This window comes from Gadus macrocephalus, chromosome 10 (genome assembly GCF_031168955.1).
Source record: "Gadus macrocephalus chromosome 10, ASM3116895v1".
NCBI classification, from domain to species: Eukaryota; Metazoa; Chordata; class Actinopteri; order Gadiformes; family Gadidae; genus Gadus; species Gadus macrocephalus.
In genome coordinates, this window is record NC_082391.1 from 18,134,141 (window position 1) to 18,148,828 (window position 14,688).

General features: G+C 42.3%; 1 protein-coding gene across 1 annotated transcript in view; it reads left to right on the plus strand.

The window, feature by feature from the left end:
* Positions 1–2,220: 2,220 nt before the first annotated feature.
* Positions 2,221–14,688, plus strand: part of kdrl (kinase insert domain receptor like) — a 39,185-nt gene continuing 26,717 nt past the window's right edge. Inside the window, 7 exon segments of the mRNA XM_060063058.1 lie at positions 2,221–2,740; positions 8,759–8,840; positions 10,182–10,384; positions 12,298–12,419; positions 13,712–13,859; positions 14,069–14,196; positions 14,503–14,680. Of these exon segments, the coding sequence (XP_059919041.1) occupies positions 2,677–2,740; positions 8,759–8,840; positions 10,182–10,384; positions 12,298–12,419; positions 13,712–13,859; positions 14,069–14,196; positions 14,503–14,680 (925 nt within the window). The 5' untranslated portion in view covers positions 2,221–2,676.

Here is a 14,688-nt window from a genome sequence, read left to right on the forward strand (position 1 = left end):
ATATTAATGTTGGACAATAAGGTAGGGCAATTCTTAGAGGCAATATCCCTTGGCCAAAAGGGTAATAAATAAGGCTAGGCCTAAGTGACCCAACTCTTTGTAGACCAACAAATAGACATGTGTTTGAATATAATATTTTCAAATTGTACATTATTTTAGTTGATAATTAGCTGTAGGCCTACAAGGACTCGTACTCGACTCAACAACTTTGCAGACAGCTTTCTGTCAAAGGCCTATTCAATCAAGGCCTTTTTCAATATTACAAAATATCAACATAAAATGGATGACAACATAACATGTATACGATTAGATTGGCTCATGTGATAACACTTCCTATCTTTCCTATAATCAAGGTATCCAGCAAACTCCATAGTATGATGAACATTTTAGAAGTTCACACGCAGCCAAGAGTTATTTGGTCACCGAGACAGAAGGACAGGGGAGGCAGCCCCCTCCAATGCCCTCCTAAAGAACGTCTTTGTTGCTCGGGTTCGTTTTACTGAGCACTTTATTGTCAGCTCAAAGGAAAGAGTGCAAGCTGTGTGCAGAAATGGTCTATCCCCGATATTGTGTTTTTCTACACAGGACTCTAAAGTAAAAACGTCTTAAACCCAGCACTCTCAGCTTGCCGCTTCCAGCAATTGTTCCAGGAGGAGACTTATCTGCTTCCTCCTGGCCCAGTGGGAATGTTTGCTTCCCCAAAGACTTTTGGCTCCTAGGAGCATACTTGTAGTAGTCACTAAAAATTGTATAGCATACATTCTATGTGTATTACTACACTATAATATGTTATACTACTATACCACATACAATTTTTTCTGGCTACTACAAGTATAGGCTACTTATAGTACAGTATAGTAGCATAGTAAGTAAAATGAATGCAAGTTGACTGAAATGACTGAAACTACTAAGGCGATGAAAGCTTTTTAGCCTTTTGAATTACTGTAAATGACTGCTAATACTGTATGTGTATATATATATATATATATATATATATATACATATATATATATATATACAGTATTAGCAGTCAATATATATATACATGTATATATAAATGTATGTATAATAAGGATATAAAGCAGACTGCAACCTCAACAATCAAACTTTTTCACAGTGCTCTGCTGGTAGATACAACTCCCTAAAGTGAGTTTTATCTTTGGCCATATTTTCATGTATCCCTGTTTTCTCCATGGAGGAACTAGACTAAACATTTGCGGGTGGCTTCCCTACCAACAGGAGCCACAGAGGAACAAGATTTCCAAAATGGCTGAAGAGTTGGCGTTCCATCTGGACGCAGGCGGAAAGGTGAGGCCAGGATGCTGTTATTTACAAGAGCTTCTACACGCACAGCTCACTGACAGAGGACACACAAACACACGCACAGCGTTTATTTACCTTGATATAAAAAGCTGTATATCCTGTTACTCATGTTAAAAATAAACCCCAGCAAATGTTCATTCTTAACAACCAGACATATATGGTGTATTTGATAGAATAATGGCTGTTTACTTTTATGTCTCCTCAAAAAAAACATTACAACAAGCATTTCAGAATCTGACAAGATAACTTTGATTTTATCATTTAAACAAAATGCTCTGTGAGAGAACAATCAATGTAGAAATGCAAGTTTGTTTTTGTTCTTAACCACGTAGAACTGGGAGGAAATGAAAGCAGATTTTATGCAACAATGTTTATGTTATAACTTTTCAAGTTAACTATTAATGAGACTAATCTCATTGAAGTCCTGGTGGTTGCATTTATTGTGAATGAAGCCCATTGTCCTTTCATTTCATAAAAGTATTATCCCCTCCTCAATCCTGAATCTTCAAAACAGGCTCCAAGCAAGGTTTTGTTTCCTCTAAATATGTGATACACACTAAGCACATTTCAGTAATAGTCAGAGTTAAACTGATTACTAACAAGTTTGGTATTCCACTTTAACCAAACGGTGGTATCGATCTGAGAGGAAGTAAACACGTATAATGTATGATAGGAAGTAAAACAAGAATATAAACTTTTAGAATTAAACAAGATAAAGTTATAACTCATCGTATTAGTAGTGGTATGCCGCATTTGGCAAAAATACATAAGCTATCATTATTTTACAAAATGTTAAAATGTAAATTCAAAGTCCCTCCTCATTAGCTCCCAGACAGAAGTTTGCCCCTTCAAGTGACGTTGCGTCCTTCCTCTCTGCCCTCTATAAAGTTTGGCTCGCGTGCGGGACCGCAAGTGTGAGGCGAAAGGAAGGAGAATTTCCATCAGTGGGTATTAAAGGAAAAAGTACCCCTATGGTTGGCGTTCTTCAGCTCTATTGCTGTTCAAATTAAACATTAATTCAAAGTGTTGAAAATCCTGATCACTGATATCTCCTTAGCGATATCTAAATCGCACCTGCCCCGAGAGGAGCTCCCGAGGAACAGAGCCTGCTCGCCTCATTCCGCGGAGAGGAGCTCTATTGAGAACCGCGCGATGGGATTGGAGACAGACCGTCACTGACTCTTTTCACATTTATTATTGACTCGTTGGGGATAGACACAGAGCAGGTTTTCCTCTGTAGAAGTTTGGGGCACCTTCGGGAAGTCTTATTTTTCGTTACGTGGATCTACGACACCGGTCTTTGTGATTATCAAGCGGTTTGGATTTGGATGAAGAGTTGTGTGGAGTAACAGAATGGCACCATCCGACTGTTTTCAGTTAGTCGCTGTCATCTTTTATTGTGTGGCTCCAATAAATGGTAAGATTGTTTGCTTATTTTCCTCATTGTTTATCCGTTGCTGGTTTATTTGCATGTAGCCTATGTTTGTAATGTTATGGACCCATAATGGGTCCATAACAAACATACAACATACAAAAACATACAATTACTTTATAATGGGTCACCCATTATAAAGTAATTCATAGTTGGCTACAGGGAATTTCATTGAAACTTCAGATTAACATTGTTTCGCTTTCTTTCGTTTTTTTGTTTTTTATTTTTATTTGCAAAGGAAATAGGGTATACCAACAATGCCAACAATACATCTCGTTATTTTGCATAAACACATCTACCAGGCCTACGCGTTATAAGCCGATAACGGTGACAAACACGTGATTGGTTACGTCCTTTGATTATTCTTATTTGCTTTCTGTATTCGTGAGTGCTCAGGTAGTCACTGGAGCGTGCAGTTTGTTTCATAGCCACTAGAGGTAGCGGATGTTAAGTCCTGCATCGCTGCCTGCAATCTTGCAAAACTCTTGAGATGCGTCCATAATATTAAAGGTCTATTTCAGGACATTCTAAATGATATGATGAAAAATGAATGTACAATGTACAATATAGTGTTGGTTCATCCGCCTTTTTCACTTGGGTTGAGGTTGTCACTTTGGTTTTGTAGGCTAGGGCTATTCCTTCCTATACATAAACAGACCGCCAAACAAAGACGCACCCCACACAGACACACACGCAACCAATCTGTCATTCACAGTCAGGTATTAGCGTCCGTGTCTGGCAGTGTTTGTTAGTGAGTTTCCTTCGCTGTCCACGCACAGCACAGAGCGTGGGAAAGACACTGGGAGGAAACGGACGTTTGGGCAAGAGAGGCACCCTCCTGGAATTGTTCGGACGAGCAGAGGTCACGGAAATGGGAAACGCTACCTGAGCAAAGACTTCTTCCCGAAACCTCTCTGATGCTCATATTGAGATATGTTCATCCAGTTCCTAAAAGCAGTGACGAGTATGATTGATACACATTAACACAAATACAGAGCAGTTAGTCACCGATGAGATAGATTCCAAGAAGAAGCTCACACGCTCTGCATTAATATTTTTCTTATGCTTGGATTATGATTAGGTGGAGATGATGGATGCCATTATGAGGATATGCTCCTACCATGCCTAACCATACCTTGTTGGTTAGGCAGGCCATGTTCTCAAACAGGACAAAAACATTGTTTACAGTGTTAGGCCTACTGCTCTTCTACTGTCTATCTTTTCTCCTTTATCTGCCAATTGTCCAAAGTCTAACCGTAATGACATCAGTTGACTAAGACAAACAGGATTATTGTTCTATTCGTTTTGCATCCTGACTGACAATGATTGATTCCGAACTGTTTCAAATGGAGCATATAACTACTTTGGGTTAAAAGGTAGACATGGTTTGAGTGCTTAAACATGACCCATCAACAACATTCTTAATGAACCATGATGAGTCAGAGGGGTGAGTTTCAGTTAAGACTGAAACTTGAAAGTCACACAGTTGTGACATGTGTTCTGTTTTCCTCTGTTGTAACAAATGTTAAACAAATCCCCTATTGCTTCAGATATCATTGAAACAATCTGGTAATATTGTCAGTGAATATATGGTTTGAATTAACGTGGTAATACGTTATTGGATTCAGCCATTCCTTAAAATCATCTTATGAAAATTTAGATGGGATTGCGTCTACCTTTCCCTAAAATATAGAACTTTGTCTTTACTGAAGGAAATCCATATACTCATCTTATAGTATTAATAAAATGTACCATGACTTGGGTCCTTGCAATTTAAATGACATGTTATTTGTAAAAATTGTTGTCCCCCATCGGAGTTAATCTGCACACTAGCCGGCTTTGACCTTGCACACACAGAAACACAACGAATAAACCCACTTACGATGCACCTAGATCTAAAGCCAAAAGGGCAGCCAAAAACTTAAAACAGCAAGGTATATCTTGTTCCTTATTGCTCTTCTTAAAGCAGGATTATATTAGCATCCCTAGTCTAGCTCGGCTTGAGCCGGCAATATATTTCCTTGTAACCCCTGTGTGAGATTTCAATTTCAAGGAGCTTCTGTGCGTTGCTTAGTTTTAATCAGACATGGTAGATAGCCGCAATCTCCTTGGCTTACGCAGTATACATCAGCTCTATACGAGTCAGAAAGGCCACTCACTGTGGCCAGGTGCTTTCCTTTTATTTATGCTTTTTTAAAGAGGACTCTTGGACATTTTAGCCCTCCCTCACTGTTGTCTTAACCCTGTAGTTGGCAATTGCAAGGGATTTTGGAGGGAACCCATGTCATAAAATATTCCATCACAAAGCCAACCCCAACGCGTAGCACGGCTACGACATTATTAACAACTTACTTTGGCTGGGCTCCAAGTCCTCTTCAATTTTTTGCGGTAAATCTCCTGCTGGTGTATCTTAGTGTTTAACTATAATATTTTAAACTAACATGACGATGAAATTGACACAAAAACCTCTTCGGAGCATTACAGCTGCCTTTTTCTTTTTTTATATCGAGTAAATAAATGTTAATATCAATCCAAACTTCGACAACCTCTGTTCATATAAAAAATGTAGACCCTGCTACAAAATCCATTCAGAATCTCCCTCCATGCAATATTCCCACTCCATAATTTGTAAAACTCCTATATCCTTCTTATGGGCTTGTCGATATAGTCACTTGTTTAATCCACCAATAATAAAAAAAACATAAATAAACATGTATAATTTCATTATACCATAATAATACAATACCATACCAACATCTTCCTACCCTGGGTTAGACTATTGTGTAGGCCTTAGGAAACTTTCCTTATGGTGGCCACAGCCAGTACACATTTCACCCCCAAAGATACGTGATCCACCCCCCTCGGCCCTCTCTCCGCCTTTATCTAGAGTAATAGCCCCCTCTCCGGCCCTTTTCAGCTGCCTTTGTTGCCCGTTCTTTGGGACTTTTGAAACTATAAAGAGGAAAGCGGTGTGCTTCCACACGAGAGTCGCCGAGAGTCACATTGTTGCTTTGCCTTGAAAACACCCCAAAAAAAGATGGGCTCTGGTCATCTCCTTCCCCCCCCTTCCCCCCTGAGACTCCTGTGTCATGGTTAGTCACAAAGTGTGCGGAGATTAATAGGGCCCCGTCGTACAAAGTGGAGGGAATTCCGCACATTATGCCCAGCAGACAGAGGGCTGAGGCAGGGCGGCTTCCGGCCACGCTAGAGTCATCGCATACAGTAATCGTGGCTTTTACTGCCAAATACCACCCTGGGACAACTCCTTGTTTCATAGGGAATATCAAGGGACAGATCATTGCACGTATTGATTCATGAATCAATATGCATGACATATTAATACTGTTGAGCATTGTATGGCTAAATTTAATCTTGTATTACAGAACATTTCTTTTTTTCCAACACCGGAAAACATCTTGATTCAATAATGATATTACGATCATTCGACAATTTCAATTGTGTCCATAGTTTGAAGTAATTATTTGTCTTGGACAGGGTCAAATGGAAATATCTGTACAACAGAGGCAGATTTTTTGGTCACACACTTGTTTTTGCAGGCTAAAACATTTTCATTTAGTATCTGCGACAAACATGTCAAAATGTCAAAGACTAAATCATCCAATCCAAGCATATAAAAGAAGAAAAACATCTTCATTTCCTGGCGGGTGAGAGATCATCATAAATGTTTTAAGAACGGAGAGTCCTGGCCCGGTACCTTTCCTGTGAACCCTGTGAGGTCAAACAGACAATAAATAGGATCCCAGATGAACCACAGTGAGCATCAAACTGGTAAATACTAAGTGAACTACAGTTTGATGCTCACTCTAGGAATAAGCTCATGACAAATCATACGAGCACAGGTTTGGAAAATAGTGTGGATGAAAAGAAGAGAATGATCGAGGGGAAACGGCGAGAACGAAGTGAGAAAGAGAGACCTTGATGGATGTTTTGTCACGTTCTCTGGGTCTCCGTCTGATTCACTCACGTTTTGTCTGTCTCTCCCTATCTCTCTCTACCTATCCCCATCTCTCTGTCACATTCTCTCCGGTCCCGCTCTTCCTACACTGTGTGTTTCTGGAGGCTCTCTCTAATCGGATCCAGCTCTGGGGCTCTTTGATCGACCACAATAAGCACCATTTCTGCCATTTCTCAGACGCTCTGCTGGAGGAATGCAGCAGATCCCATCAAGAGACATCTGTCTTGATGGGATGCTTGATGCTGAGGTCAGCGCTGTGCAGCCAGAGGGTCAGGTGGGAGAGCTCTGAAGACAGATGATGTGGGTAAAGAGACACCGGGGGGGGTCTTATCCCTGGAGTGGGGGGGTTTGCTGCTTCGTACTCCATCTGTAGTGTGTTAGAGAAGAGTGTGGGGAGGGATAACCGCCTGGCCATGAGAGATTAAGTGCAGCGAGCCAAGTCAATTGGTAATTCTTGTTTGTGTTTGTGTGGGCGCTTGTGTGGCTTATCGGTTTGGTTGCTTTGAGATGCACTAGTTCAGGTGATGTTTGCCATGTCGACACGTCTTCCACTCAGACGTTATCGGTGTCCATGAGGATCCGTATATACAGTAGGTTCCATATATGAAAAATGACAAATGCATATATTCAAACTACACTTATACACCTGGTAGACTGTAGCAAATGGCAATCGTGAAGGGGACTCAAAGCCAAGGGCTTTGATAAATGGGATGGAACCAGCCACAACAGATGGTTTCTATCGTGTGTCTGAATGATGGATATCGCCTAATCTTCTGTGAAAGTAATAACTACTACTAATAATAAACAGTGGGCAGTTGCGTGGCATCCAAAATGGGAGCTGAATAACATTATAGAACACCACCACCCCCACCCTACCCCCTGCACCCCCTCCAAAAAACCTTGGGCAGCAAAACAATGATGTTACAACATTACACAAGGAAGCGGGTTTCAGGTGTCGCTGCCAACATTGGCACGGCCTTGCCTGGCCATGTGCAACAGCAGGACTTTGGTGCGTGCTCATGCTTTGGATGTCAGCCAGCAGCATAGTCCTAGTCAGTACTAGCACTTAATACATATATTGCATAACTATTGTCTTTGTAGGACCATATGATACAACTTAACGTTTATATGTAGGCTTGCTTATGACACGATCCGTACCGTGAGCTGGTTTGCGTGGTAATAAGGATTGTCAATGCATAAGGAAAATACGTTTGGGGAGTACGGTGCAAAGAAGGAAGTAGCTGAAGGGACGTTTGGACTCACCTCTCACACACGTACGCACACACCACCGCCCCGAGGAGTCAATGAGTGTTTCCTCATCTCAGCACCTGCAGATGAGACAAGCCTTTATCCCGGCTCCACCCCCATTCCACCCCAACTGAGTGAACATGTGATAACAGCACCCTGAACATAAACAAGGTCAACGGTTAAATAAATGAAACCCATTTTTATTTGTAACCCGTTCCCAATACGCCCACTACAGTTTGGCAGCTGTTAAGAGAAGACAAAGGGAGAGAGAGACAAATCTCTTCAATGTGTCCTCTCTGTCTCTTGCTCTCTCTCCCTCACACATTTGCTCATCACCACCGACATTGTTAGTGTGCTTCTGCACCAAACCCCCCCTGTGATCTCAGAGCAAATTGCATAAATGGCTGAGGCTGGAATCACACATGCGTCCTTCCACATGAATACTGGGAAAATATCCCAAATAATTTCCTCATTTTAAATTTTTCAGCACATTATCGTAATCTGATGTGCACATGAATGATGCCATCGCGCAACCAGATCGTATTTCGGTGTGCATAGGTATTCTATTTGAGCGGTTGCTCTGATGCTGTTGCTATTCATTTATTTGAAACTTTTATCTTGCTCACTCGGCCCCGGATCTAATATTCTTTGTGTGTTTTTGTGTGTGTGTGTGTGTGTGTGTGTGTGTGTGTGTGTGTGTGTGTGTGTGTGTGTGTGTGTGTGTGTGTGTGTGTGTGTGTGTGTGTGTGTGTGTGTGTGCATGGCTGTGTGTCCCACAGGAAACCTGACACCCCCTCGGATGTATCCGTCCCATAACCCTCTAATTCACCACAGAGGAGACTCACTGGAGCTCATATGCAGGTATGTTACGCACACCGACACTTTTGATAAATGAGTCCATCATTATGTTCATTGTTATCACATTAAAGGGGCAGTAGGTAGGATTCGTGAGTTGTAAGGAGAGGGAGTAGAATGGAGCATAGAGAGCAGGATTGTTTTTTAATAATCCACATATAAAAGAAAATTCCTCCCCCTTTCCCTAAGTTTCTCCGCCATGAGAAATGTTGCATTCAGGCATCTGTGATTGACATGCAGGATGGACTACCCGAAGCAATCAGGAATGACACGCCTTGATTGATAAGAAATTAGCAAGTAGGCTGGAATAGAGGCATACAGAGTCAATCTGAACAGATATTCTCACAGAGAAGTGAACTCTCTAATTGCTGACAGAGGGCTATGGCATTTCACAAATTTCTTCGTCTTAATTCGTCAGGCGGGAAGAGTTGTTCCCACCTTCCGGAACTTTCATCACATTAGTCAGAAATAAATCAGAGGACCAGGGGAAGATTTTGCAGATTTCAAGAGAAACACACACACCCATACACGCATGGACAACAGAAACCACTGCAAGGTAGTGGTCTGTGGGGGGTGGAGGTCATTTATAAATTTTTTTGCATTTCCTCCATTTTGTTGTGAGTTGGATAGGGATGTGTGGTCTTTGCTGGAGGGAGGTGTCTTTATCCCAGTGGTCCACTATCTCATTTGCTAAGATTAGAGAGTTGTGCCTCATTTTGTAGTCGTGCCAGGAATGCTGAGCTGTGCTCATCTCTCTAACAAAACGTTTCCTTAGAAGGCTATATAATATATATATATATATATATATATATATATATATATATATATATGCAACATGCTGTGCTTCTGTCCCTGCTGTTTTTGACCCAGAGTGCTGCAGGCAAAGTCACTGGTATGCAAAACATGTTTGAAGTTCCACTGGGATCACTTTAATGGCCGCTTTAAAACGGATAGTGTGTGAAAATATGTGTTAGGCGAGCCTAGTTACTTCATCCATGAGAAAGATGTTCTGGTTGCATTCACATGAAACATTCACATGCAAGTTTCCGTTTCAATAAGTGTGATGGACATAAGCACAAGAAAAATATTTTTGGGAAAACATCAATCTAAAAGGTCCTTGCTCTTGTCTTGGCATTGAGGGAAAATCTCAAGTCTTGGGTGTTTAAAATAGTGGTAATTACTTCTATTGGTCGAGTACATTCTCAAAAGGTGTGATACAAGATATGTGTGTGGAACTGAAACAGCTATCACCATATTCATCCATCCCGTACGTTTAAAACGATCACCCATTTATACCCTCCTCTCTCTCCTCTCCTCTTCGGTTGGTTCTCTGCTCTTGATTGACAGGGGCGATGACAAGCTGCATTGGGCCCTGCCACGTTCCCTCGCTTCGGACGGGGTCGTGGTGGAGGACTGCGAGCCCCACCAAGATACCCACTGCAGCAAGCTGACGCTCAGACATCTGCAAGCAGGGGACACGGGCACCTACTCATGCAGCTACTCCCAGGAAGCCCATCGCCACAAAAGCCACGTCTACGTCTACGTCAAAGGTGAGACTCGCCATGCCTTCCGAAGGTGCTGCTGAAACCCTGGGTTGATGTACTGAAGATGATCTATGTGAAAAGCTTACAGCCAATCCCGGACTGGGACATCACTCTTGCAGGTTCATTCAGTGGCGAGGCAATTGCCAGTGTGTGTCAAAACATGAAACATTATGTTCTGAAAAGCCAATGTTTTTCCCTAAACTTTACTATTTTTCAGAAATGTTTTGTAGTTTTGTCTGTTTTTAAAGTGAAACTGCCACATGGGAGAGAAAGAAATAAAGGAAAAAGAATGAGGGAAATTTAAAAGATAGGAAGAAAAGTTGAAGAGCAAAATAAATAATTTAAGAAGAGACCAAAAGTAGCAGAGAGTTAAAGGATAATGGCCAACCAAGACAATCAGCGGCTCAGATCGTGCACCAAATTTAGTCTACAAGCTTGAAGAGCGGTCGCAATCCCTTTGTTAATCATTTACTAGCGCTTTGAGAGCCATTTAGTGAGAGGAGCTGGCTCACAGGACTCCAGACTGTTCAGAAAGAGCTGAGACTGAGGTAAGCAGAGGAAGGGGCGTCTGTGAGGCCACGGCTTCTTGTGGAGCTGGGAGGGAGAGTTCCAACGCACGGGAAACCCTGGTCATTGACTATGATTTCCTGCCCTGGCTACTGTAAAACCGTCTCCTGAAGCACCTCTCCACAGCCCCCCCTGTGAATGTCTATTGTCACTTTAGTTTCAATAGTTATCGCGTGCGAGATTTGCTTGGCAAATACAGGCACAGCTACAGTTATTATAACATGATTACAACTCAGAGTTGCATTTAAGAAGTTTAGTGAGCGGCACCCACTTTGCGATATTAACTCAGGCAACCAAAGTCCACTGCCACACCCAGATCAAATGTATTGAATAGTGATGGGATGGCTTCACATACAAGGATTTAATAAAACGCTGTCCATGACATTAACACACATTCCAATTTTAAACCTGTTGACTATTTTGTTATTGCAGAAACCAGTTTGGAATTGTTAAAAGTCACCAAGCCAAACAGATATAATTAAATAAGTTTAGATTTAGTACAGAAGTAGTAGACCTGTATGAGCAAACATACAAAGCAACATGGGTCACTTGAAACAACATTAAAATCTAATCAGAGGCACACACCCCTTTCCTCCCTTGGCTCGCCAAGCAAGACCTGCCAATCACCTGCTTCCCCTTTAGTGATTTACCAGCATGCTGCCATCACGTCTAGCCTTAACACACTCCTTTCAACTATTATTACATAATTTTCCATGTGTTCTGTACAAATAATGGAGTCTTTATCCCACCCGTATGTCTTGACCTTACACAAATCACTGGCTGATTTGTGTAAGGTCAGATGGAACAGATGCGTGGCTCCTGGATGCCAAACAGGAACAAACAGCAGGCCTTTGCACTCTCTCAATGGCATTCAGAGCCAGGCTCATCCACAGCCAGGCCCATCCCTAGCCAGGCTCAACCCCAGCCAGGCCTATCCCCAGCGAGGCTGAACCCCAGCCAGGCCCGCTCCATCCTGTTTGATTTCTTCGTGGCACAGCCCCAAGTTTGCCTTGATTCAATTGGGATTTGGGCTGAAATAGATTTGGCTCTACATGCCTTTCGTAATTTGTAATTGACTACAAAAAATCCCTAGAGGGACAAGTAAATAAGAGATTACTTTTATCTATTAAGTGATAGGGCACTGTTCTCCAAGGCACTTTTCTCCACTGTTCTTACGCTGCGTTCAGAATACATGTGAACAATAAGATGTTTGGCATCTTGCCCATGGATGCCAACAGGTAGTTATAGACATTTGAGAATTAACCCCCATGACCCCTGGGTTGGGAGCCCAACCCCCAAAAACCACTCTATTCCTGGCCTAGCTGTAACTTTTGTCACCTCTTCCTTTACAGATCCCCATTCTCCCTTTGTCTCCCAAAAGCGTACCCCCGAGGTGATTTTTATGTACGCGCACAAAACCACACTCATAGTGCCCTGTAGGACCACCTCTCCGGATGCAGTTGTAACATTGACGGTAAGGCCTTATTTTTGTATCTGTACATAAAGTCACACGTCGTTTAGTCTCATTGACGCACAACGACGCAGACCGTATTTTACAGACACTGTTGTGTCCGTAGTATTATTAGCAATATAAACCCATGTACAAACCGTTTATTAGTCTTTGTTTGAGATTGCATTCTTGGATAATCCTTTCGGGAAAAACGTCTCTGAGCTTCGGAGTTCCCAGCCCGTGACATAGGTTGGACGTAGACGTCACAGGGATGTCAACGGAGCGTACCTAAGGAATGTCCTTCAAGAGAAGAGTACAACAAACCCAGGCTGTTTGCCCTCAAGAGTGTTTGGTCAAATCTCACATGCGTTATACCAGCCCTAGCCTTGAGGTAGTAGAGAGGGGGACAGTGGCCACTTGACAGGAAGCCCAGGGCCAACTCAGGGAGCCATCCTGTCTCCTTCCTTTAAGGACAGGAAGGTCTTCCAGGAGTGTTTCTTTTCTCAGAATAGATCCACCGTCTAAATTTAGACACACTTCTCCTGCAAACATTGTGTTGCGGAAACGCAGGGGAGAATAGTAAACAGGGTGTAATCAGATGAAACAATAGCTAATGATGTCCCACAGGATCGTTCAGTTTTATGGTGTCAGGTATCAGTTGGAGGTACAACTGCAAGACTCTGGTTTGTTTGCCGGTTATGGATCAGTTTACATTTTTCATAACATGACATTTGTAGGAAGCCGTCACAGCTAGTGTGTGAAGGCCTCTGGATCCTAACAGAACCAGTCGATGCCCGTGACTACATGCCGTAAAGATTTAAGAGCATTACAATCCTTTGTCCAAAAGCCTGGTGGGAAAACAACACACCTTACCAAGATGATAACGATAGCAGTTCTATAAACTTCCTTCTACAAGAAGATCTACAGCATCCCTCCTCCCTGTTTCCTTCCATCCTCCCTTGCTACGCCTCCTTTCCCAGCAAGACAAAAAACAGCACAAATACAATTTTTTTTTATTAATTATCCAAAGCTGAGCACCACTATAGTTTTTGTGTTTCACATCAACACAAATGACATGAAGTTGTCCAGCCCTTGGATGGACAGATATGAAGTTATTTGTTAACATCATAAGTTTAGTGGTTTGGTGTTAAGTCTCTCATTAGACCCTTTTATCCAAAACTCCTCACAGGTAAAGGTTTAGAGACATGGGGGAACCCAGCGTCTTTCGTTTGGGACGGGAACACGACAATAAACTATCCCTTGTTGCAAACGCACCCTGACAAGACACCTTCTCTATCTTTGCCCCCCACCCCCAGGGGACAAAAACTTCCCAGAAGAGTGAATGGGACTCTAAGGTGGGTTTCAAGATCTCATACCCCCCCACCATCTCCAACAACATGCTCATCTGCAGCACTTCGGTCAATGGTCAAAGTTTTGAGCTCCAATATGTCCCTCAACGGTTAAGTAAGTCTCCACAATCAAACACTGCAATCACTGGTCATAATTCCATTTTTCTTTCTATACAGAAAGTTGGATTTAAAAGCATGTTGAATCGTGGAGAAGCGTTTGTCAGGGTTGTTGGTTTTGTAATGAGATGTTGAACTATTTTCCTGGATCATCTCGAATTCTGTGTCTGCCATTAATGACGTACATCACCCACCTCTTTAATGCAGCAACTGTACTAAGGAGAGTGAAGCTCACCCCGGATTCTAATAGGGTGCTGGTGGGAGACAACCTCACCCTCAACTGCAGCGGGGAAACCAGCTATTATGGAAGAATCAGCTTTGAATTGCATATTCCCGTAAGTGCTAAGAATTACACTTAACGTTATCAAGGCTTAGCATTAGCGTTATCTACGCTAATGTGTTCGATGAGATGTCTAGATGTCAATCCAATATCGTTCATAATTCACAGTAATCTGGTACACTGAGCCAGCTATTATGAAGATATACACTTATAAGTGTATATCGTATCTCTTGTCATACTCTGTAGTTTCACTTTCACTTTGAAACCAGGGAAAAGTATCCAGTACAGTGACCTATCACTTGTGCGCTCTTCTCTGCAATATGGAGTTACACATTGTATTCACAATCTTCCATGTCCCCAGGCCAACCGCAGTGTCTCCATTGTGAAGGACAAGTCTGACATAGCTCCTATCATGATGTCCAACGCCATCACGCTCCGCGCTGTCACCATGGAGGACGCCGGGGAATACAACTGCACCGCTGTGCTTCAACCAAATAACGACAAAAGGAGGCATGCATCCACCAACATCATCGTATTTAGTAAGTGC